This window comes from Amphiprion ocellaris, chromosome 23 (assembly GCF_022539595.1).
Source record: "Amphiprion ocellaris isolate individual 3 ecotype Okinawa chromosome 23, ASM2253959v1, whole genome shotgun sequence".
NCBI classification, from domain to species: Eukaryota; Metazoa; Chordata; class Actinopteri; family Pomacentridae; genus Amphiprion; species Amphiprion ocellaris.
The window spans coordinates 14,474,523-14,499,158 of record NC_072788.1 but is presented as its reverse complement, the minus strand read 5'-3'; the positions used below and the strand labels follow the sequence as shown (position 1 = coordinate 14,499,158).

Here is a 24,636-nt window from a genome sequence, read left to right as displayed (position 1 = left end):
GAAATGGAGTCTGACAAAGGCTATCTGTAGTACTAAGGAAGGATGGACAGCGCTCAGTCTTTCCAATCCACTTTTGTAACACGACAACACAAAAACACAAGATCATCTGGTCTCTTGGCGCAATCGGTTAGCGCGTTCGGCTGTTAACCGAAAGGTTGGTGGTTCAAGCCCACCCAGGGACGGAAGTTTTTCTTTTTGCCTCAGCATAAAACATATAAAGCAGCCAAATTAGCACTACAATGGTCAATGGTAAACAATGAGTCACTAAGGTGATGGGGGAGGGGCAAAAACAGGATCGCAAGGAAGTGAGATTGTCTGCATGCTTACAAATGATCACATTAGCATGTGAATTTCCATTTTAAAAATAACAAATACATAACAATGTAAAGAAAACTTCCGAAGCATAGATTCATTGATTTTGAATTCTCTCGCGGCTACTCTATTCCCATTTACAACCGCGTAACTGATAGCCTGTAGTTTGAATTGGGCCTCGTAAGCATGTCTCTTCGCTGATGCCATTTCCGGGGGTCCTTAGCCAAACAAATGTTGTTTTGCAGCATACCGGTAGTACAGTATACCTACCTACCGGAGGCGTGGCGGAGGTAAGCGTAGGTACTGTACGTACCTTTACGTAATGTTCTGTTATTGGTTTATCGCTGCCAGCGTATGTAGTGTACGTATTACGTCCCTATGTCGGTGGGAAATGGTCCGGCAGTCAATCAAGCGGAGTGGGTTAGGTGGAACTCAGTGCACATATAAGGCGCACCGGGTTAAAAGGTGCACCGTCGGTTTTTGAGAAAATTAAAGGCTTTTAAGTGCGCCTTATACTGCGGAAAATACGGTAAGAATGTATTGGCAATAGAGGCCACTCCCCTTTCATAGCAGTCACAGTCTCTGTGGCGCAATCGGTTAGCGCGTTCGGCTGTTAACCGAAAGGTTGGTGGTTCGAGCCCACCCAGGGACGTGTAGTTTTGTGGTTAAATGATAATCCTTGTGGGACGGAATACTATCATCCCTGGTTACAGATAAGATTCAGGAAATTCTAAAGCAAAGGTATCACTGTCATAACAGTGTGGCAGAATGTCTAGCACACGTCAGCAACAATAGTATGTCCATAACCCTTTGATGCACACCATGGGTCAAAAGTAACCCAAATTCAATGGGAAATGGGTACCTCCTGTACCACGCTGCGCATCAAAGGGTTAAATGTAAAGAATGTGTTGTAGTACAACTGCAAGTTCTGTTTGAAAAAAATATAATTCACAAGTGTATGATTCCAGTGCAAACAACCTCTACAAACAACCTTTTCCTTTCTTGTCTGGCATTGGGTTGCCAGCTTCTCTCTCTTTCATCTCATTTTCTAGCAACCTCTCTCTCTCTCTCTCTCTCTCGCTTACCAGTTCCCCCTTTCATCTCCCATTCCCAGTAAACCCTCTTCCTGTCTTTCTCTCTCACATCAACAGCACCAGGATACCAGTTCTTATCCTCTATAACTATAAGCTGGCACCAGGCTGCCAGCTATAGTACAAGAGTTTGACAAGAATTTTGACTCCTTCTGGCACCGTGATACCAGACTCACTCATCTCTATCCCTTGCTTATAATACTTTGGCTTCTTCAGGTACCCAAATGTCAGTTTGATTCATCTCTCTCATCCCATTCAGCAAATTCGCCTCTCATTCTGGCACCGTGATGCCCATCTGACTGATTTCTATCATCCCTTTCAACAAATTTGGCTCTCATTTTGGCACCGAGATGCCAGATTCACTCATTTTGATCCCCTGCTTTAACACCTCGGCTCCTTCAGACACCAAGATGCCATTTCTCGATCTTGAGTCACTCCTGACATGGCAGATTCATATCTTTTGTTGTTTAAACTGGCAACTTCACCACCATGATTGCTGTCATTGTTGGTGGACCATCTGGTTTCACAGCAATTCACACCTTGAATCTACTGAAACTCACACCATTACCATGACCTGGATGACCAAGAATCTACATAGTGATACACATGTTTAGTTTGTTGTGTAATTCTAAACATAGTTTTATTGATTGTTGGTCTTATTCATGGTTCAGTAATACAGTCCTAACTTGAAAGATGCGGAAAGTATGACATTCTGTGTCCTAGGATCAACAGAATCTCCCCTTTACATGCCAGACTCTTGACACCAGGGAAAGTACATCTTTGTCACAATAGTATGTGTCTGCAGCCCCAAAGAACGACCGACTGCACCTACAGGACAGTGCATTTAAAGCCTTTTTTCCAAGACAACGTCACCTACCGCAATAATCCCTAAAGTGCGCAACTTACAGTTTCCACTTAAAGATGTTTACGTGCCTACATGTCCAAGTATTAAGAATTTTTAAGGTTTATTCTCCCCAAACAGTGGTTTCTAACAAAAATAAAATACAGTTTGAAAGGTTTATTCCACCCAAAATACGACTCTCTGGCTTAACGTAGTTGACAATGGTCACTTCAACATGCTTTTATCACCTTATAAAGTTTCATTAATATGCTGGCTATAGTTATTAATAATCATCTCAGAGCTTGGTTTGCCAAAATTACACTACTACTTAATTAAACAAATAAGCAAACAAGCTTAACAATTAACTAGAGTTAATTTTGCAGTGAGCTAAAATGTGACTGCTGGCAATGCTTAATGACAATTTAAAACAGTTTGTTTCTCACACTCTCACAGGATAACAATAGCGTTGTTGTGGAAATGAAGATTGAAATGATTTTAGTGTCAAACAAATACATTTCTGAGATTTACAGTACTCACTTGCAGTACTTTGATGGAAATCAAATAACACTGATATAACAAAAGAATGAAAAGGCAGGACTGTAGAATTATGCTGCAGGATGTAAACCTGTCTCCCACAACTTCTGTCACTCCTGTGCCTCTCTTACTATTTCAGTTACAACCCACTGCTGCAATCACACAACCTGGCAATCAGCACAACCAGCCACAACAACGGCCACATAACCAACAGCACTGTGTACTCTAAATGAGTCCCAGTACTGTGAAATCAAAATATGTTGTTTTCATAAGGTGGACCTTTGGACAACTCGTGCCATCTGGTCTCTGTGGCGCAATCGGTTAGCGCGTTCGGCTGTTAACCGAAAGGTTGGTGGTTCGAGCCCACCCAGGGACGACAGCTTTTCTTTTAGCCTTAAAGAAAGACAAACCTGCACCACGTGAGTCAGTGTCAACAATGGAGTGATGGGGGAGGGGCAGAGCAGGAAGTAGAGGACTGCTGACTCTGTAGCCCAGGCTTTCCTGGCTTTAAAATATATCATGGACTATCTCTAAAACAACTTGCTTTGCGTTTGTCACTTTAGAAAAACACAATCATTTCAAACTGCAGTAACATAATTGGAGCTGATTTTTACTGTAGAATTTCAGTGTCTTTGCCTGTTAAAAGAAAGCATGCTTAACAATGGCGGCAGTGGTAAGAAGGGGCACTACAATTTTCATGGGAAGCTACAGTGCCTTAGGAAAAAAAGCATTTCGTCCCTGGGTGGGCTCGAACCACCAACCTTTCGGTTAACAGCCGAACGCGCTAACCGATTGCGCCACAGAGACAAAGCTGCTGCTGACACCATGCTATAGATCTTTTGTCCATGTACTGCACAGCAGTGGGGGAAGGGCTGCAGAGGAGAAGCGCAGACATGCTGCAATGGAAGTTGACACGGGGGGAATTCACTCTACACAGCCCGGCTAGCTCAGTCGGTAGAGCATGAGACTCTTAATCTCAGGGTCGTGGGTTCGAGCCCCATGTTGGGCGTAGTTTTGACAATCTCGTCTCTACTTGTGTTACTAATGCAATTGTCCTGTCCCTACTCTTGACCAAGAGAACCTGTTCACACAAGAAAAACTGCACCATGTCAAGAATAGAGACTTCTGTAGGAGTATACGCTTAAAAAATTTCAAACTGTAGTCCATGAAGCACTGAACTGCTTTAGCAATCTCAGTCAAGGATGTGGACAGGGCTCCCCCAAGTCTTCAGACTCCCCCTCCTCCACCAAAGACGTGTGGGTTCCATTCCTGAGCCATCAAGCGGTTCATCAGAACCTCTGTGTTTACCAGACTATCGCTGTTCATACTCATTAAACACTGGGTTTACCAAGTCTGTCTACCAGCCATCTCTGCCATCTGATCCAACTTGCCACTAAATAGTGATGAGTAGACAACTCTACTCTTCCCTTCACATGAGTGTTAAAGACATAAAACTGCACTACCAATAATACGATCAAGGCCATCACGTGGACACCAGCAAATGCAGAAAGTATCACACTGACATTACTACAGCAGCTGCACTGTTAAAATGTTGCACGCCCAACGTGGGGCTCGAACCCACGACCCTGAGATTAAGAGTCTCATGCTCTACCGACTGAGCTAGCCGGGCTGCTTTTAACAAACATGTAAAGCAGTCAAGGTCAGATATTTTTCGTTGCAAAGGAGTTATAAATCAAGTCTAAAACCACCCAGGAAATGGAGTCTGACGAAGGCTATCTGTAGTCCTAAATAAGTATGGACAGCTCTCAGTCTTTCCAATCCACTTTTGTAACACGACAACACAAAAACACAAGGTCATCTGGTCTCTGTGGCGCAATCGGTTAGCGCGTTCGGCTGTTAACCGAAAGGTTGGTGGTTCAAGCCCACCCAGGGACGGAAGTTTTTCTTTTTGCCTCAGCATAAAACATATAAAGCAGCCAAATCAGCACTACAATGGTCAATGGTAAACAATGAGTCACTAAGGTGATGGGGGAGGGGCAAAAACAGGATCGCAAGGAAGTGAGATTGTCTGCATGCTTACAAATGATCACATTAGCATATGAATTTCCATTTTGAAAATAACAAATGCATAACAATGTAAAGAAAAAAATAATAAACAACCATCAGATTATTGTAACTAAAAGCCTCATTATTCCATAAACATACCTTAAACTGTTTCCTATGCAGCCATTTCAATAATCACCTGTAACTTCCACAAAAAATCTCAAACAGGTGATGCCAAGGAAACTACTAATGAAACTTCATGAAATCCAAGGACTGGTTGAAAGGAGAAAAAGACAATGCGCCCAACGTGGGGCTCGAACCCACGACCCTGAGATTAAGAGTCTCATGCTCTACCGACTGAGCTAGCCGGGCTGTGAGAATTCTCTCCAGGGGTGGGGCTTAAAAAGAGACCACCCCCTCAGCTACAGCTTGGGCAATTGTCTCTTGAAATCTTGCTTTACAACCATTTTGTTGCAGCAGCAGGCTGGTCTACAACATCAACAATGAACTGCAATGGAACGTAAATAAACTATAGCCTTATTTCAGCAATTGACGGACTTGCTTCACTTCTTTGTTGTGTCTGACAGAGTTGTGAGAGCAGTGTGTGAGTCACATCCTCTTCACAACATCAACAAACTTATTAAAAGCAAACATCATAGAAACAATCACTTGAACATACATCATTATGATAGAATGTACTTAAAAAGAAGGAAACAAACACTGAGAAAATGCATTTGACACATACTTAGTTCGGCTAATGTTAATTATAGTTCACAGTTACATAGTTTAACAAAGAGGTCTGTTTTACATTCCGTAACAGGCATAGATATAGCCAAGTTTTAGTTTAAATTTTGAAGTTTGTTGTGGCTTTAAAGCCCTGAGCTTGATAAAACTATCTCATACAATAAAAAATCCAACATCACAAGTTTACAAGCAAGTCATACATGTAGAAACACTAAATATTGTTAGTGAAATATGCAATTTAACAGGTTCTTCCAAGCAAGTAGAAAGCCACAGTCTTGTGACAATTCACTAGCTCTAATAAAGTAGACTGAATAAGAGTAGTAGTAATAACTAATACAAAACACATAATGGTGAGAGTATATTGCTTACCATCAAATCTGCGATCATGTGTTCCAAATAACAAGGCTGGTCTAAAAAAGAATAGAAACAAGCCACATGAGACAATGCCAATAAACTTTTTTGCCATGTCAGACAAGTATCTTAAATTTAAAATTTACCATCTTTTTATAATTGGTCAGTAAAATCAGTACATAGGACCAACGGTGCCGGGACACCACTGTCCCACATTGTTTTTACTCGCACATTGCTGTGTCACATGAAATATCACACTTGCCAGCTGACCCATTAATGCTACATTAATCCACCGCACATCTGTTGGTTTGTGTGAGACTAATTTTCTGGAAACTCAACAGATATATGCAACATAGGATCAGCCAACTGGACCATCATACGAACAATGGAAGCTAGAGTCCACAGAGGAAGAAGTAAGTCAAATGGAACACCAGACTTAGAGGATGGAGGTAGAGACTTGAAAGAGTGTACTCTTAAACACACATATGCAGGAAATGGAGGGTTCAGGTCCTCTCATGCGCTGACTGTCTATAATTTTAATGACCAAACAATAATGCAACCTACAACTATCTCACATCTCTCTGCACCCAAACTATAATTTGTAAGTGACAAGAGACAACATGCACTTGCCGAAGAGTGGCAGAGAATCATAGAGCCCTACTGCTCCCTGTAGTGTTACTATAATACAATGGGTTTAAAGGGTATTACTATGACCATACAATAGCACCTGTGGAACTGAATATACATCACCTGCACTATAACAAAATATTTCCACGAGACATTACAGACACAAGCTAGTGTTGATTCCTGCATGTACATCTATTTACTCTGCATTTTTTGCTCAGTTCTTCAAACAACAATTTACCAACTGGACGAATTCCTAAAAATCGCTAATGCTAAAAAACAACGCTACGTTAATGCCAAGTTAACAAGCTAACCCATTACAAGTGCAAGCAGTTACTCTGTCCTAGTTGTTCTGCAATTAGGGGTCAAGCTGTAATTACTGTGACATTAATATTCGTATTTAATAAGAACGCAATAACAGTTTAACAGAAACAAATAGCTAAAGCTAATTATTTTACCGTTAGCCACCAGGCAGCAATTCGACATCAGAGCTGGACGCTACTTAGCTAACTTACCATAGCTAGCTAGCTGAAACCTCGAACTTTAGCTTGAAAATTCTTGGTTTTCGGTGCTGGACTTCCAGTTGCCGTCGTGAATATATAAAAAGCGATGTCGAAACTTATATTTATTTGCTCATATTTAGGTAACATTATATTTAAACGATGTTTGACGAAGCTGACGCTCTGTTGCCGTCGCGAGACTCTTGTCGCCTCAGTGTCCGGGAGGTTTCATCTCAAGTGCAGAAGAGGGGTGCGCTGCTCGTTAGACAACAGAAGTCTGCCGCAAATGTTGTAAACTTTGACGAAATTAGGAAGATTTACATTAACACATATATTTATTTCAGCCGTTCTTGTCCTCTTATAAGTGTGTTTTGTTTTTGCAGTTTTCTTTTGGCCGACTAAGGTGCGTGCACACCTGTGTTACGAGGACAATTAAGGACCCGGGCCGTTGTCTCCCTAATCGAGCTCCTTAAATTAATTGCTTCTAACACAACAGTATGTGTCCAACATTGCATCAGTTATCTGGCTCTGAACACCAGTCATTCCAAATTAAAACTCAATCAAATGTTTATTTCAGTAAAATTGTTTCAGTAAAAGCACAATGCATATTTTATCAGCAAAATGTACCCAAAATGTCAAAGGTTAAGGTCAGTGCTAACTGTAACAGCACCACATCTATCATCTAATTTGATCTTATGTTTTGTTTTTAAATTGTATGAAATGGAGTAAAAGTTGAAGTGAAGTAAAGTGTAAGTATAAAGATGTACTCAAGTCATGTACCTTTAAGCTGTAGTGAAATACAGGATGGGTGTTAATTGTACCAGCACTTATTTAATCACAAAATGGACAGAAAGCCAAAAAGAAAAATCTAACCGTTTAAAGCATACTGGGGCGAAGCTCAGTCTAACAGTCTTCAGACTGTAACTTGACATTTGTGCCATTTTCAGGTTATTTCAGAGAAATTTAATATAAAATATCAGATGATGTGTCTTGGCAAACTAAGGTCATTGCACTTCCTTCTGTAATTAGTCTTTATTCCATATTAATAAGAGTGAATGCACACTAGCTATAGAAAAAGGTGTGACTTAGAATTAATGTTATTTATATGATCTAAACAGCTAGAATTATATATAAAGGCGTGCCATGGAAATACTTGTTTTCATCAATTTAATTTATTAGCAATCTAATTGATTGACTCCTAAAACACTAATGGAGAGGAGATGCAGGTACTGATGAGGAGAAAAGTTTACCCATAAAATCTTTAAAAACAGTACTCCAAATTTATAATAATCATGACAAATCTTCTGACTGTGTTACTGATAAAATAAAATAAAATATATATATATATACAAATATAAATAGATAAATAGAAATTTCTGTCCATAGCCTAATGATGACTTTTTTTAAACTACAGCAACTTGCTATAAAACTACATGTAGTTATGGGAAGCATCTATAAACACAATGTCACTGATACGAATATTCTGCTGTAGGAATGTGAAACAGAAAAAACTTGACATGACAGAAAAATATTTTAGACTTTAGTAAACAGATCTCAGTAAAATAAAATCCCAGCTTTTTTGATCAGCTTAATCATATTATTGTAGACAGCTCTAACACATCACCTGAGTAGCAGATGGCAAAAATAGGACCATTTAATTATTTTCTTTTGCTATTAAAACAAATAAACAAACAACAAACTATACTGACCAGTGGTGGGTCTAATGATTGCAGAGAAAAATAACTTAGTTTTGTTACAATTTATTTTGTGTACTTCTTTATTTTTTTTAAAAATTATTTTTATCTTGCCAGGCCTTGAAATCTTTCTCTGAACTGCTTTCAACTGACATTCACTAAGACCTCGACCTGCTTAACTGAAAGGTCACACAAGCCAAAAGGTTAGTGCATTACTGAATAAGCCGCGTTTTAATTCCATTTTTCCCCTCTGCGTGCAGAAGCTCCACCAGGTGGCGCCGTTGCACTACAATTACACAGAAGCAGCAGAGAGAAGCAGCTGTTTTAAACCAGCTGTGGCCGTCAGTCCTCAGCAGTGTGGAGAAGAAAGAGGAGCCGGTCGGTTGATCAGCAGTGCATTTATTATATTTGTTCTATTTAACCATCAGTGGAGAGAATCACGGGCTGAAGCAGAAAACGAAGGAGCCACGACCACACCACGTGATCAAATGCGGAAATTGTCCGATAGAGAAAGTAAGCGGAGGGTCTGGTGTCCACTTGTGTTTGGAGCTGCTGTCACTAGCTGCCTGTTTCCAACAACACAGACACACGGACACGGATCTACCACCGTCGGCTGCTGTGAATGAAGTGAGGTAGGTGAAGCTGTACGGACAGAGGAAGTGAAACGGAAGCGGTGACCGTGTTGACAGAAAACAACTTTTTAGGGAAATATGTGACAACCCGACAGACGCGTTGCTATGATCTCCAAACACTCGGGGCTCAGCTCAGCCCAGAAATCTTCACATCTAACCTGATAATTACACGATTTTTGAGTTAATTGGACGTAAAATGAGCAGAAAGTGTGCTTAAAGTCACATCATCCTACTTTGTTTCTGGCTTGGATCATCACAAAGAGTGCAGGCAGCTACATAAAAACTGTGTCTGAGAATAAGTGTTATTTTTGATGATTTGCAGCTATAATCTTATGTAAAGGTGTGAGTTAAACGTTTGAGAACCACCAATCTAGACAAGAGTTGTCGGTTTTAGCTCCCGGCTGCAGTGAGATCGATATATCTTATAGGTTATTCATACTTATTGCAATTTTTAATAGTATTTTAATGATATAATAATATGGATGATAGTCCAGAGGATGAGATGCAGGTGATGGTCAGGGGAAAAACGTTGACCCATAGTGCCATAATAATAATAATAATCGAATCAAAGTGATGTGGTATTTTATAATGAAAAGGAAAACAACGGTGAGAAACAAATGTAATTTTTAAAGCAGACATGTTGTTTGGATCTTGACACATTGAGGTCTTAGCTAAGCCCAGAATTCTTTAGATTTAACTTGATAATTGCACCGTTTTTAAGTTATTTCACTGTAAAATGAATAAAAAGTGTGTGCTGTCTGTAAAAAAAGGTCATCCCCAGCAAATACTTCACATTAACATCACAGTGAATACAGGCAACTAGACCAAACTGTGCTCTGGAATTAGTCATATTTATGTGATTTATAAAGCTAGAATCAGATGTAAAATCATAAATTTAATAGTAATTTGGGTGACTGAAACAGTCCAAGAGAGGCGATGCAGGTGCAGATGAGGGGAAAAGATTCAAACTGTTCCTCCGCCTCCTCTAGCCTCTCCTGTACCTCACTGTCTTTATGCTTTTTGGACATGCCTCTTACATCCTGGTAGCCTAACTAGCTGCCACCAATGACAGGCCTGTAACTGTTCTCTCTGTGGCGCTCACACAAAATGTCAAAGCACCAAGTAGTGCGAAGAAGATATGCTGCTTGAATGAAGGACTTTAACCTATGATCAGAATGAATAGATTTGTTTTATGTTTGAGATCTGAAGTAGTCATCAAACATTCAGGTCTATTTCTGCTTAGTAAAGGATGAGCCCACATGTCAAGTCATCTAATGTTAGGTAGCGTCTAGATTCATGTTTATGTTTCTAATAATGTGGATTTCCCTAACATTTATTGTGTTTGACTGCACAGTGTTTCATGTGTATCAACCTAATCGTGGTGTGTTCCATCTGCACTATTAATTCTTATTCTCAGTCACAATATTGTTGTGTTACGATGTGCTGTGTTGATTCACAGGCCACGTTTAATCTGTTTCATCTTTAATTTTTAATTATGTACACGATGAACGTTAAAAAGTGGAAGAAATGTGCAAATTTTCTTCATCCAACTGAAAGATCATAATCAAAGTTGATTATTACTTGCTAGTAATTATAGCACCAATGATTAATTAATTAGTTATTCAATTTTTTTAAGTCTACTTTTAAATGAATCACCAACTATTTTGATTCATCAATTTGATGTGTTCTTTAAAGAGAATAGTACACTTTCTGTTATTCTACCTTCTTAAATGGGAATATTTTCTGATTTCTTCACTTCTCTATGACAGTAAACTGACTATATTTGAGTTTTGGTCAAAACAGGACCTTTGACATTTGGGTCATTTTGGGCTTTAGGAAACACTAATTGACATTTTTCACCATTTTCTGACATTGCATAGACCAAACAATTAATTGATTAATGGAGAAAATAATCATTTGTTGCAACCCAATTAGTTATTACTACTGATGTTGATAGTGTTATTGGGTTGCAGGTTTATTAGGAAAGACGTAGCTAAAGCTACTGACTTGTAATGCAAAGGCGCTGCTGAATCCCAAGAAGCTGGAGCCGGTGGTTTATTTTATATTTTTTTGCATTCTTGCCTAAAAAAATGACTTAAAGCGTTAAATTTTAGAAAACACTGTTGCATATCCACTTTTATTCGTTCTGTTAATTGACTAATCAGTCATCTCCCTAACTGTTTGCTGGTTATTAGCCGATCCAATCAAGCCCCATTGTTATAATGTACAAGGTTATCAGCGTGGTGAGACAGTATTACCTTTATAATTTACTATGTTTCCTGTCACTCCTAAAATGTGCTTGTGTCCCGCAGTGGCGAGCAAATCACTTTCCAAAAATAACCTCTGTTCAAAGCAGGAGGCGAGTACCTGTTGCTGCTCTCTGTGGCATCTGCAATTTTAATTTGTCAGCCGTGGCTCAGAGCTGGGGGACGAGCAGACAGTAGCAAAGCCTGGCTGAGCTCGGCGATTCAAATGAGGTGCTCATGCATGTGAATGAGGTTCAGAGCTCACACCCTTTGAATGTCACTGTGGACGACGTTGGTGTGTATAAATCCACAGTGTGAAAGTACAGCACCAGCTTCATGGATAATTGGTGTTACTAATTATGTAAGTGATTAATAACTTAGCGGTGTCTTGGATGATGTTTCACATAAATAGAGTTAATCACACTGCACTTGTATGCTTCAGTCATCCAAATAAACAGCATTTACCCAGTAACACCTTTCTACACAACCTAGAACTCCAAATTTGTATTGGCTGATTCAAATGTATACAGTCATGGACGAAAGTATTGGCACCCCTGGAATTTTTCGAGAAAATACACCATTTCTCCCAGAAATTGTTGCAATTACAAATGTTTTTGGTATACACGTGTTTATTGCCTTGATGTGCATTGGGAAAACACAAAAAAGCAGAAGAAAAAAGCCAAAATTAACATAATTTTACACAAAACTCAAAAAATGGGCCGGACAAAACTGTAGGCACCCTCAACTCAGTATTTGGTTGCACACCCTTTGGAAGAAATAACTGAAACCAATCGCTTCCTATAACCATCAACAAGCTTCTTACACCTCTCAAATGGAATTTTGGACTTGGATTTGTAATTGCACCAATGTCTGGGAGAAATGGTGTATTTTCTGGAAAAATTCCAGGGGTGCCAATACTTTCGTCCATGACTGTACCTGCTGTTCTACAACTGTCTTATAAACCCTTCACCACTGCAGGATAACCTTGAAGGGAAATGTAGATTTAAAAGAAAACCCTGCTTTATTACAACTACTCTTTTTTTGTAGGTTTTACCATCATGTCTGTGATCGTGATAATATAAACATTACGAATTATGTACTTACGTAAGTATTGCAGAGATCAGGGAACATTTCGACAGCAAGACAGTGAAGTCAGACAGTTCGAGAAATGCAGTCTTACTCAGAAGATCTGACAGATTGTGAACAAGCCAAGAGTTTAACCAGATTATCAAAAACTTGGCCCATCGGGACATCTGTAATGATTCCTCATTAGGCAGAGAAACTGAGCACATGGTGTGTGAGGACAGTGAGTCAAACTGGAGCAAAGAAGTTGTTCTGAAAGTTGATGGATATTTAATGCGGGCTTTTTTCTCTCTTCCATATAAGTTTTGCAACCTGTGTTTTGTTTGATTGTGTAACCGCTTGTGTCATTTGATCCAACGAGTCGACTGTGTGAGTAAAGTCTGAGTAATACTAATAACATGGCAGTGAAACTCCAACAGGTATTATCCTTAAGTAAGCTGCCTGCAGTGGTTGTGGTATTTGATGTGACACCGATTACCTCAAACATTTCTGTGAACACTTGTGAACTTATAAAAATTTTGTAAATCTGCTTTATTTCCATCCAGTCATCCATACTTTTTTTGTGTCACGTCACTTCTTTCATAGCTGGAGGAATTTGAATCCCATCAGTGGTTTTCTAATCATAGCGACCCATTTAGGTGCTCAAAACAGCACAGATATTTTGTACTTTTAAAACTGGATCACCCTCTGATTTCGCAGTACTCTCAGTGGATGTGACACTCTAAGTTTTCTGCTCCACGATGGCACTAACTTCTTCAAGCCAGAAAAATTTCTCGTATTGATTGTCACTTCCTGGGACTTCATTTCTAGCCTTGGCGTAACGAAAAGAAGGAAGGGTGAACCGCTTTAGGTTCTTGGGGTCATTGATTCAGGTGTTAGTGTTAAAACGTGTACAAGAAACAGGAAAAAGAGTCAGATTTCTAGAAACAGGGTCAGAGTTTTTGCACAGTGGCTATTTTGAACAAGAACATTTCCAAGGTCCTTTTTAGACTAGCAGCATCTGATTGTTGCTATGTCCATGGAATAAGACTGCTTTTGTCAAACGTGGAGAAAAGAAGTTGTGTGTTTGTGTACAGTTGAGCCACATCTGTCCTCTGCCTATCTGAGCTGCGATCAGATGTTATCATACAGAGTGATAGAAGGGAAATTAAATTTAATCTTGCAGGCTGCTTTGGTTCTAGATTGAAAACAATGCTGGAGCATCACACAGCAGCCAACACAACTGTGTAGGGAAACCAGAGCAAAAACAATTCAGCTGCTAGATTTTTGCTTCTCTTTTAATCTCAAAAGAAACTCTCCCAGGTCCTCTCCTCTTAAAATAAAATCAAAGCCCCTCTTTGGTGGTTGAGTAATCCCTAAAAACTCATTTATGTGTATTAGAGTCACATAGTTACAAGCTTTTTCTTTCATGAAAATAATCTCTTCTTGCCTTTAAATGGCATCGATGTAATTTTACGCCATTGCTTTTCTAGAATGTGCACATCTATGTCGTCCAAACCTTTCTTTTAACATACCCCTCTCTGCTCAAACACTGTCAAATTACTCTACACAATGCCACGTTGCAATGTTGGAGTAATTCAGCTGTAAATTTTCAAATTAGAAACCAGTTCTGAGGAATGATGATACAGAAAGTCCCAACCTGCAAGTTTCCAGAATTGGTTTCTTAGGTTTATAACTCACTACGCATCCTATACTGTTCCATTGTCTTACCGTATTTCAATTACTGTATAGAGATCTGGGGTAATAATTACAGAGGTTCAGTCTACTCATTAACTATTCTTCACTTCATACTGTCAAAATGATTCAAATTTACAGATATAGTGACATTCCAAACCGCACAAATCATGTGCAAAGCTAAAAATAACATTTTGCCACAAAATATGCAGCAGTTGTTTATGGATAGAGAAGGGAGGTATTAATTAAGAAATAAATACAACTACAAAACTAACAACATCCGTGGAAACAGAAAAAGATTCTGCATTTCGTTCTGTAGGGTAAGATAATGTTTTCACAGCATACAGGGATGGAGTGGGGCTGTGATAGTGACTGGGTGTGCACAGGTTACTGTTCGTAATTATTTACTTCTTTAATGATTTCTTTTCTATATTTATGTATGTGTATTATTAGTTGGGTCTTTTCCTTCTGTTGTGTTTTGCTATTGTTAGGTCCTTTTGTCTTTGTCCTTTTGTATGAATGTAGATGGACATATTGGTGTTTATTTATTATAAATCACGTTCACTAATATTGTTGTTTATAAATGGTAGTATTTTGAAGAAGCAGGAAGAATAGATTTACAATCATTTGTGTAAGAAGAAGAGGTGGGACAAGTTTCAACTCCTTCCCACTCTTTTTTGAGCAAATTATTCATCGTCTTTTGTTGTTGTTTTCTTTTTTTTTTTTCCCAAAAATCTAAATCGTTAAACGCTGAAGTCTGAATCAGCGTTTTTGAGACGGTCTGCAGTTTCAAGGTGGAAGAGCTCAGTCATGGCTTTGACTGTTTATGTAGTTAATTATGCATATAACATTCCAGTATATAAAAAAAGACAACCATGTTGACAAGAGAAAAGCTTCATTTTCTTGACTCTGATAAACAAAGACTTGCTCTAAGTGTGTGAGAGAATCTTTGTTCTCTCTAACAGAGCGAGTGTGGACACACATAAAAAGGATTGTTTTAGCGGTGCTATTTAATTTTGGCATTCGCAAGCTTCCGAACTTTAAAGCTTCTCACAAAGCCCCAGTAGGCATGCTTTTGTACTAATAATAGCATTAGTTGCTGCCCCAACTCTTGTACTAAATGTGGAGGGATTTAGCAAACTTTGCAGTTTTTTTTTTTTTTTTTTTACCTGTGTAACTCTAGAGCAACTAGGATGCAGCTGCCATGTCTAAAACATTAAAGACAGTGTCACCAATTCTTTGTGGTCGTGTGAAGCTTTCACCTGGTTTATAATATTATGTAGCGTCATTGCTTTGGAGATCTCTGCCAGCGTGAGCATGTGCTGGTTATTGTTGTATAACCCAGTAAACCTAGAAATAAGGCCACTCTCTTTTAGTATTATTGGGACAGTATATTAAACAGACCTCTATGTCCACCATCTCTTCCAGTTTTTACACTTTTCACTGCACCACGTTCAGCTATATTGCATATTTTGTATACATCCATATTTCTAACAAGCACCTCCCAGAGATGTGATGAACATTCTCCATCTGTGCAAAGCCCACCAACAGCAGCTTCAGCTCCGAGCTAATCCTCTTAGACTGTTGTTGTTTTCCTTTAATTGAAGTCTCTGTCGGGAGTCTTTCGTACTCCTGGCTTGACTAGTGTAGCACAGCTGTGCTCTCAGCTGAAATATGGGCTAACCAGAGGTTGTGGGTTTAGAAAGAAAACCACCCTGAGAAGTTACTGTTCAGAGCTGTTACTTCCCTGTTTTACTTCTCGCTCTATTCCAGCCTTCTTCCTGTTCATCTAATCATTCCCTGTTGTTTCAGTCTGTATTGATCAATGCTTCTCTCTGATTGTCTCTTCTTTCCTGACTTGTTTTGCAGGGTTGTGTAAAGGACAGACTGTGGAGATGACAAGGCTGTGACAGTGTGTCTGAACCGGACCAATTCCTGTGACATGGCTGCTGCTAAGAAGAGTGAGTTTTTACTGTCTTATGTAATGACTGTTAAGTTCACCAAGTTTCCATATGCAAAGATGCTTCTAAGTCTTTAAGTTGTGGTAGATTAATGTGATTTTCTACAAATTCCCGGTAACAAGAGGAAACACTTGAAAATCGACCAAATTACACCATATATTTTAGCAGAAACTGTATTTTCGACTTCCAGGCAGTCCTTGAATGTCAGTCAACTTTACCCAAATTAGATCAACATTTTGATACATCTTTGTAATTACTTTATGTCTCAGTTGCCAATTGCCAAAAAAAAAAGGCACTTGCACCAGATCAGGTAAAAATAAAAAATCGAAAAGTCACAGGATCCAAATTTTTGGGTTTTCGGCTGAACTGCAGGCTGTGCAGAGCAGAGAGGAGACGGCAAAAGAGACCTTTCTATAGTACATGAGCAGAACGTATGCATTATTTGTTTCTTTCAGCTCTTGTGAAACAAATAAAGACGTTCAGCTGTGTCCTTCTTATGTTACATAGTATTCAAACTTTTTTAAGTTGCATAAAATACACCTTTGATTTATCTCAGCTTCCGTCCATGGTTGTACTGTTGCCATTGAGGTGCTGGACTTTATTTTGCAGTAAGTAAAAATGTGACCAAAGCAGAAACCGCCCAGAAACGGCTTGGGGTTCAGAGGATTTAATTGGAGATACCGCTTTAAATAGAAAGCAGTATCACTGGTTGATATTCAAGATGTGGGCAGCCCAGGCTAGCCCAGCATCAAAATGTAATGGTCTCAGGATCAAGTGTTTCTGTTTGAAGCGCTACAGAATGAATGAATCAACAGGCTGCGAAAGCATTGATGTATTTTAGGGGAAGTGAGGGAGGTACTGAGAGCTTCTCCCATGTTTAATCTTTCTCTAAAGGGACTAGCTGGTACAGAAATGGGAGAAAAAAACAGGGTGACAAATTGTTAATTATAATTTATTGTGCCTGAGACTCTTAAATTAACCTTTTCACCAACCTGGAGGCATTCTAGATGGATAATCAATTAAATTTAAATGCAGAATCGATTTTCCTTTTCCTTGTGCATCTTGGGAAAAGGGTGTGTCAATGTCAGCCGCTTCACGACTGATTTTTGTTGAGGCAAGCAAATGTGTTTCCTCAAAAGCAGGAATAGCTCAATGGCAATGGAAAAAAAAAACTGGAAACAAGGCTTTCAAAAGAACAATGACTGATTACGTTTTTATTGCTCCCAAACCACATAAATAAGCGTCATCTCCTCAGCACACTATGGGTACTTGTCTTCAAGGACCACTTTGCAGGCTTTGGTTCTCTTTGATAAGGTCACTGAGCGATGGCCTGCGCAAAGGGAGCGTCTCTATTGACTTCCTGTTGATGGCATTTTACAAATTGCATTTTTCATGTCTGTGATGGACTGAAATGCCAGACTGAAAATGTTTGTAACCAGGTAGAGATGGATAAATATTGCTGTGTTTTTGTGGAGAATAAACTCTGAAGTGGAGGTTTAAAGTCTTTCCTTGTACAATATTTAAGTAGCTGTGGAGATCGATAACACTTTGTCTACACTGATGTGGGAAAAATATGAATACAAACATTTTCCTTTTGACAGCCTCTCAAGTGAATAATTTAACAATTGTTATTATTTAGAGTATGGGGGGATAAACGGTGCACTTTGTAAAACATTGATATCGGAGCCAACTGTCATACAGAAGTAAAAACAACACAAGTTCCCTTTTTAAAAAAAACAGCGACATACTCACTGGCTCTGAAAATGTAGTTGCAAGTAGAGGAGATGCAAAAAAAGAAGTTTAGACAAAGATGAATGTGTCAGTCTCACACACAGCAGTGTGCTCGTAACAAAGTTGAATTTTGTACACAAGGACTGCAGCCAAATGTGGCAATATGAGCAAGTGCAGGAGTCCCAGGTGTGTTTCTTTGTTGTTCACTTCACCAGGCATTCAAGCTTGGGATTTGCCAGTTTGATGGCTAATCAAAACAAAAAGGCAACCTAGAAAGCACGAAGATGACAGTGATATTTTTTAATAAGCCCTCACAACACAGCTGATGGCTTGCAGATAATAATGTGTCAGACCCAGCCTGCAAATGCTGCATTGATCAAAGTCAAATGTGGAGCTTCTTTGTGGTCCTCAACCTGCCAGCAGTGGACTGATCAACATGCTGCTATTATATTCAGCAGGGCAGAAACAGATACACTGACAGACAGATTAGTGAAGGGACAGAAGTAGATATAGCTTAATCTGATATAAGCCAGTTGAGCACATCTGCATGTTAATTTATGTGTGAACAAGCATCTGTGTGGTTAGTGGTCTGTCACTGAGAGAGTAAGTGTAGGTGTCACTGTATGTGGTTATATAATGTTGTAGAAATTAGCCTGAAATAGAAGTTTAACCCAGAGCTCTACTGTTGCACTGGCACCATTTCTGTATGTACAAAAACCTCCAATACAGATATAATAATTACTCCAAATAGTTGATTGTTCAAATATTATGCAAATTTACAAATGCTGTAGCTTCTGCTGCATTTTACAGCTTAAACACAAGGAATTGAGGTTTAGTTAAAGCTAATTAGAGCTGAATCCGTTCGGAGAATTTCCAAGGACAGGAAATGGCTTTGATGCTCACTTTCTGCTGTCTGGTTACACCTATATCAGCTGCTCTGTCTTGCTTTCTCTTCTCTGTGACAGCAGTTGACACACATCACAGTGACATTATACCTCACATCCTCTTTCTATGCTCTATAAAAGATTATGAACATGCACTTTATTTCTTGTTGAATGTATGACAATCTCATCCCCTCAGTGTTGAGGTAATTTTTCTTTGTGATATCGAACATGGTGGTGTCATGACTACTACACTACAAAGTTTTGTAAATTCACAATGTACAGCGTTCACAGTTTGAACACTTTGATGGCCATGAAGCCTGCACAGTTAAATCACCAATATCGAAGATGAGTTTCTTAGAATGCTAGAAACTGTCATTGTTTAGTGAAAAGACAAAGATAAAAGCCTGTTCACATAAAGTACAGATAATTAGCCATCACTCAAGATTGTGGGATTGGCCAATTATTAGGTCCAATATTCAGCATTTTTCCTAATATTGGTATTTTCTTTCATTCAACTGAATTCTGATTCAATAAAGTATTTTAAAAATGTGCAACTTTTGACTTTGAAGCTCCCGTTTCTTTTTATTTGTAATCACCACTCTGTGGTCTTGTATAAAGTCCCGTCCACAGCACTGATTGGTCACGCATCACTAGTAGTAGACGACCAACACTGAAGGATTTCTTTTGATTAAACATATATTAAAACTTAATTAACAAATTATATTCCCATGGAGTTTTGTGTTGGAGTTTGTGATATTCTAAATTCTGACACGAAGATTTATATTTTTACTGCAAATGTATATTACTCAGGCTGGACAGTGGCTTGGTGGTTAGCACTTTTGCCTTGCAGCTAGAAGATCCCTGACTCACAAAAACATGCTGAGGTTAATTGGTGTGATTAATAAGTGTGATTGTTTGTCTGTACATGTAGCTCTGTGATAGACTGGTGATCTGTCCAGGGGTCCCCTGCCTTCACCCTAAGTCATCTGGGATAGACTCCAGCCCCCCACAACCCTAATGAGGATTAAGAGGTGTATCGATGATGGATGAATGGATTTATATCAATTCTAAATACCACTTACTGGTTTCCATAATTACTAATAATTGGTATTGATATCCCCCCCTTGAAACAGTCATATTGGTTGATCCCTCAAGATGCTTTTTTTTTGTCTTAAAGCTTGAGATATTTTTGTCAATAATGGTGAAGTTGAAGACTACTCTTTTCTCTCACTGAATTCTAGATCAGTTATTGCAATCATTTAGTTTCAGGTGTCCTGAATTTTCATAACTAACACCTCTGACTCAAAATACCAAGATTTCCCATAAATAAAATTGAAATAATTGAAACTGATGGCCAAAAATCAAGTTTTTAAATCATCAACATATTACCACAACATTCTCTAAAAGGGCTTTGATATTACCGATAGTATTGTGACATTAAACATTAAATTCCTGTGCTTTTGTGTTTAGGAACAGTGATCCTCCATACAAATAATAAAAATCATAAAGGACACAGAAAGCCATTTTTAGATAAATATTTTGATGTATATTTTTATGTAACTGCAGTTAAAGAACAGTACAGTGCAGCACAGCCATATTGCCTTTGAATGCATTTCAGAAAATGGACATGTGTTTTGCTGTGTAAAAATATCTTAGGGGAGAATTGCCAGTAGTGAACAGACCAGCTACACCTGCCAACATCATGGCTGCTCTGCACCATAAGACTGGCTGTATGCAGCGCTGAAGTACAGTATGTTTTTCTGTAAATACACACAAAACATCATTGTCTACTGTCAGTTTCTCTCTTTATGTGGAAACACAATAAATTAGCACAGCTGAATAATGAGTTTCCATGTTTCTTGAATAGATTGGTCCACTTAGACTGCAGATGAAAGCACACCTCTCCCCTATATCCCCCTATACGTACCAGCTTCTGAAGCTATAACCTCTGAGCTCTAACCGTGTTATGGTATGAAAGGCTGCAATTATTAAGACGGGTGTGCTCAAAGTGAGCGTAATTACGCTGCCATGGAGCCCTATTGTATGACCTTCTAGGCTTCATGCATAAAGCCTCTTATAGTGGGAGTAGGAACTTCAAATGATTGGTCTCATCATGTGATTTAGATGATTAACTTTAAGCTTTCTACAAGGAGAAATGCACCCTTATATGTGATTTTATTCATGTCTGAATGGTCAGAAGATGTCTTTGGTGAAATCAGCTTCATGTTAACAGTTTATATGTGCACTACTGTTCAAAAGCTTGGGGTCACTCAGACAATTTCATGTTTTCCCATGAAAACTCACACTTTTATTCATGTGCTAACATAATTGCACAGAGTTTTTCTAATTATCAATTAGCCTTTCAACACCATTAGCTAACACAATGTAGCATTAGAACACAGGAGTGATGGTTGCTGGAAATGTTCCTCTGTATCACTATGGAGATATTCCATTAAAAATCAGCAGTTTCCAACTAAAACAGTCATTTACCACATGAACAATGTCTAGACTGGATTTCTGATTCATTTAATGTTGTCTCCATTGAAAAAAAATGCTTTTCTTTCAAAAATTAGGACATTTCTAAGTGACCCCAAACTTTTCAACGGTGATGTATATTTTTTTAAATCATTGACTATTAGATAGACTTAGCAAGTTCAATACTGTAACTTCTCACTTCTAAAAGTTTGTCTTGGCAACAGAATTTTTCAACTCTGTCCAGCTGAAATCACAACATCTCAAGGCCAGCAATGACTCAGAAGCTTTTAAATGTGATCCCTTGAATTTGGAGCTGTTGCCAGATTTATTTTTGTAGAGGCTGCTTTTATTTTCACCATAAAGGATGCGTCATGTCCGATTTGAGGTTCACTGAAAAAGCTGTGACATTTCAGAAAATAGGTGATGTAGTAGACAGAGAATAGAATATAGCAACGCTGGTGCTGCTGACTGTGGCAATATATACTTTCCATCCCTTTGGGAAATCTACCAAGTGCACCAAATGAAAGGGTGTCCAGTAAAACAGTAATGTGCCTTTAAAACTGATATTTCTCAGCTGTATTCTGAGAACTGTAGTGTGACTTTTGTAATTAGAGATGTGTCTTTCACATGTACTTTACTTTGGTGAGGTTAATCTGTGGCAGAAAAGTTAAACATTTGAGTTGAAGGACAGATTTTATAGTATGAAAGATAAGAAAAACTATTTTAAATGTGTGCTTTTATCAGCACTGATGCAATAATACATCACAAATCAACAAATAAATATTCAGGAATGTCCCTTACATCATTAATGGCTGCATTTGAACAGGGTTTAAATTCTAAGAGTGTCATTTTAAACTAACTAGAGCTAACACAGGCAGAATCAGATTTTTAGGATTTCCTTGTATGTTTTGTGTATTTATTCAAGAATATTGGAAACTCACCACATACATGGAGGAGTTTTACATGTAAGTAGGTATCACTTTTGTCAAATATTTTGATTTGGGTAAGACCCATTGTTAATCCTTTAATATGTGTTGCATTTCAATGAAGGCACAGAGTCAGATATGAAAACTCATTTTCAGATATTGACCTACTCTGACTCTTGCCGTCCTTTATCTGGATTTGGGAGAGACTTTGGAGATTGCGCCATCTAGGATCACAGAACTAATAAAATCTGTTTAAAGTTAGTTTGCATTTTGCTTATCTTGTATTAGATCTGCTGTTTTCTTTGGTTTGTAGAGTTTTAGATATTAAACAGGATTCCTCATTTTCAAGCTTCACAGTGATCCTGCACATATGGAACATGATGTAACTCCCAAACTCATTATTGTGACCTAGATTGCTGAAAGCAAGCATTTCTAATCTCTAATATGAGTCTGAATAAAAGTTTAGTGGAACTGGACCCAAGTGGGACAGGAATGATCTGTGTGCAGAAGTCAGTGTTGAGTTAAATGGGCTGAAGCAGTTACACACAATAAAATTAAAGTCTTTTTAATGTTAAAAACAAAATACTTGGAATCATGTAGACGTTACTGTAATTAATATCATTATACATTTTGCATCTGTTTACTTTTTGAGTCAGAGTAATGATCTTTACATACTGTGGGTACACAACATCATCTGCTCCTTAAGATAGATGTTTGGTTACCACCAGATTCTGCTCTGTTTCCTTAGTAATTAAAGCAGATGGCACCAACTTCACCAAATCCTGGCTTGTGTCGGCCTGGCAGAGAAAATTCTATGTCTCTTCATTTGACAGAAATATTGTGTTTGAACTATAGAAACATTTCTGGTCCAGATATGAAGTGAAAGAACAACCTCTGCCAGTAAATGAGACGACAACTTTGCTTCAAACTTTTTTGGGAACAGAACAAAATCTCCTCCACTGTCAGTTTGGCAAGAAACTAAAGTGAAGTGCATAACTTTAGTTTATCTTAAATTACTTTTCTACACTGTTATAACTTAATACAATACAATTTAATTGAATTATGTGTCTCTTTTTAAAGCTAACATGTAGGACAAGGCCTTAACATACAAGTTCACACAAAGGACCACAGTTACCACAGTGTCTGTGGCCATTGCCATGTGTTGTACCAGTAGACATTCATTTTATGTCGGCCTGCAGCGATCAGTTTACCAGAAACGAGGTGAGCAACCATAGCAACGGGGACAAAATAGGCCAGGACAACTCGGCTGTAACATTAAATGCTTCAGATAAGAAAGAAACTTGTCATTCAGAGAAAGGGTTACCGTCTAAAAAGCAAAGAAGCAATCGTAATGAACTTAACTATCTATAAGCAGGCATCAACAGTGTTTTTGGAATTACTGTCACTGCCAGAAGGAGGAGACAAAACTAGAAAAGCACTCAGAGAGCACAGTACTCCGCCAAGGCCGGTCATTCCCCCGTATGGCATTGTCAGAAATGCAGCATTTTTAAAAAAAAATAAATGCAGCGTTTGTTTATTAGTTATTGATGATCAGAAATCACAGTAACATAGAATGTGGCCATTTAATGTAGTTGGAAGCACAAACAAAATGACTTTGCGCTGAGCACAGGTGTGTGTTATGCATGTGTACGTTATGTACGGATACCGAATCACGGGGGAGGCAGGAATTGATGGGACTCCTAAACACTCCCACAATTTAATCAGTTGTTCCTTGTATGATTTCCAACAGATAAGACCTGATAAGTCAGCAGTGGTCGATTTGTAGTAGGATCGCAATCATGTGATCGTCAGCAGGCAGCTGACAATAGTGTTCATTTGTTGTCATAGTTACAGTGACGGCGTGCCTCTATCTTGCAATGACACAGAAATCGTTAACAAATCTGTGGATTCAGACTATAAGCCGCATCACTGCCTCAATCTAGTCACGTCATCCTTGTGTCATTTCTGACCTTTCCTGAAAATGCTATTTTCATCCGTTAGTCCATTTTTGAGCAATGTGCGAACAGACGGACAGACACACAGACGGACAAACGTACAGCGATCATCACATCACTCCGCCATGTTCCTTGATGGGAAAAATCTTCCCTGCATCTGTAAATAAGGAAATGTAAAAACTGAAAATCATCCATCGGCAGCGTGACTTTTTTTGCAGCGAGGGTGAATTAAGACATTTATCCTACTAAACAACGATGCTTAGTGTGGCCGTGAAAAAAGATTTAAATGCTGTAGAGCCAAGAGCAGTGGCATTAGCAAACTTTTTCCATAATTAAGCAGTGCATTTCTATTTTCAGAGATGACGAAATACTTG

General features: G+C 38.7%; 1 protein-coding gene and 8 non-coding genes across 9 annotated transcripts in view; 6 read left to right on the top strand and 3 right to left on the bottom strand.

Moving 5' to 3' along the window:
• Positions 1–109: 109 nt before the first annotated feature.
• trnan-guu (transfer RNA asparagine (anticodon GUU)) lies at positions 110–182 on the top strand. Its single transcript has one exon. It is a non-coding gene; the product is annotated as a tRNA-Asn (tRNA).
• A 708-nt stretch (positions 183–890) lies between these two features.
• On the top strand, positions 891–964 carry trnan-guu (transfer RNA asparagine (anticodon GUU)). The gene has a single exon. It is a non-coding gene; the product is annotated as a tRNA-Asn (tRNA).
• A 2,116-nt stretch (positions 965–3,080) lies between these two features.
• On the top strand, positions 3,081–3,154 carry trnan-guu (transfer RNA asparagine (anticodon GUU)). The gene has a single exon. It is a non-coding gene; the product is annotated as a tRNA-Asn (tRNA).
• Positions 3,155–3,511: 357 nt separating this feature from the next.
• On the bottom strand, positions 3,512–3,585 carry trnan-guu (transfer RNA asparagine (anticodon GUU)). Its single transcript has one exon. It is a non-coding gene; the product is annotated as a tRNA-Asn (tRNA).
• Positions 3,586–3,714: 129 nt separating this feature from the next.
• Positions 3,715–3,787, top strand: trnak-cuu (transfer RNA lysine (anticodon CUU)). Its single transcript has one exon. It is a non-coding gene; the product is annotated as a tRNA-Lys (tRNA).
• A 548-nt stretch (positions 3,788–4,335) lies between these two features.
• trnak-cuu (transfer RNA lysine (anticodon CUU)) lies at positions 4,336–4,408 on the bottom strand. The gene has a single exon. It is a non-coding gene; the product is annotated as a tRNA-Lys (tRNA).
• A 192-nt stretch (positions 4,409–4,600) lies between these two features.
• trnan-guu (transfer RNA asparagine (anticodon GUU)) lies at positions 4,601–4,674 on the top strand. Its single transcript has one exon. It is a non-coding gene; the product is annotated as a tRNA-Asn (tRNA).
• Positions 4,675–5,081: 407 nt separating this feature from the next.
• trnak-cuu (transfer RNA lysine (anticodon CUU)) lies at positions 5,082–5,154 on the bottom strand. Its single transcript has one exon. It is a non-coding gene; the product is annotated as a tRNA-Lys (tRNA).
• A 3,897-nt stretch (positions 5,155–9,051) lies between these two features.
• Positions 9,052–24,636, top strand: part of adissp (adipose secreted signaling protein) — a 33,957-nt gene continuing 18,372 nt past the window's right edge. The window contains exons 1-2 of the mRNA XM_023287840.3: positions 9,052–9,327; positions 16,200–16,291. Of these exons, the coding sequence (XP_023143608.1) occupies positions 16,273–16,291 (19 nt within the window). The 5' untranslated portion in view covers positions 9,052–9,327; positions 16,200–16,272. The remainder of the gene's footprint in view (positions 9,328–16,199; positions 16,292–24,636) is intronic.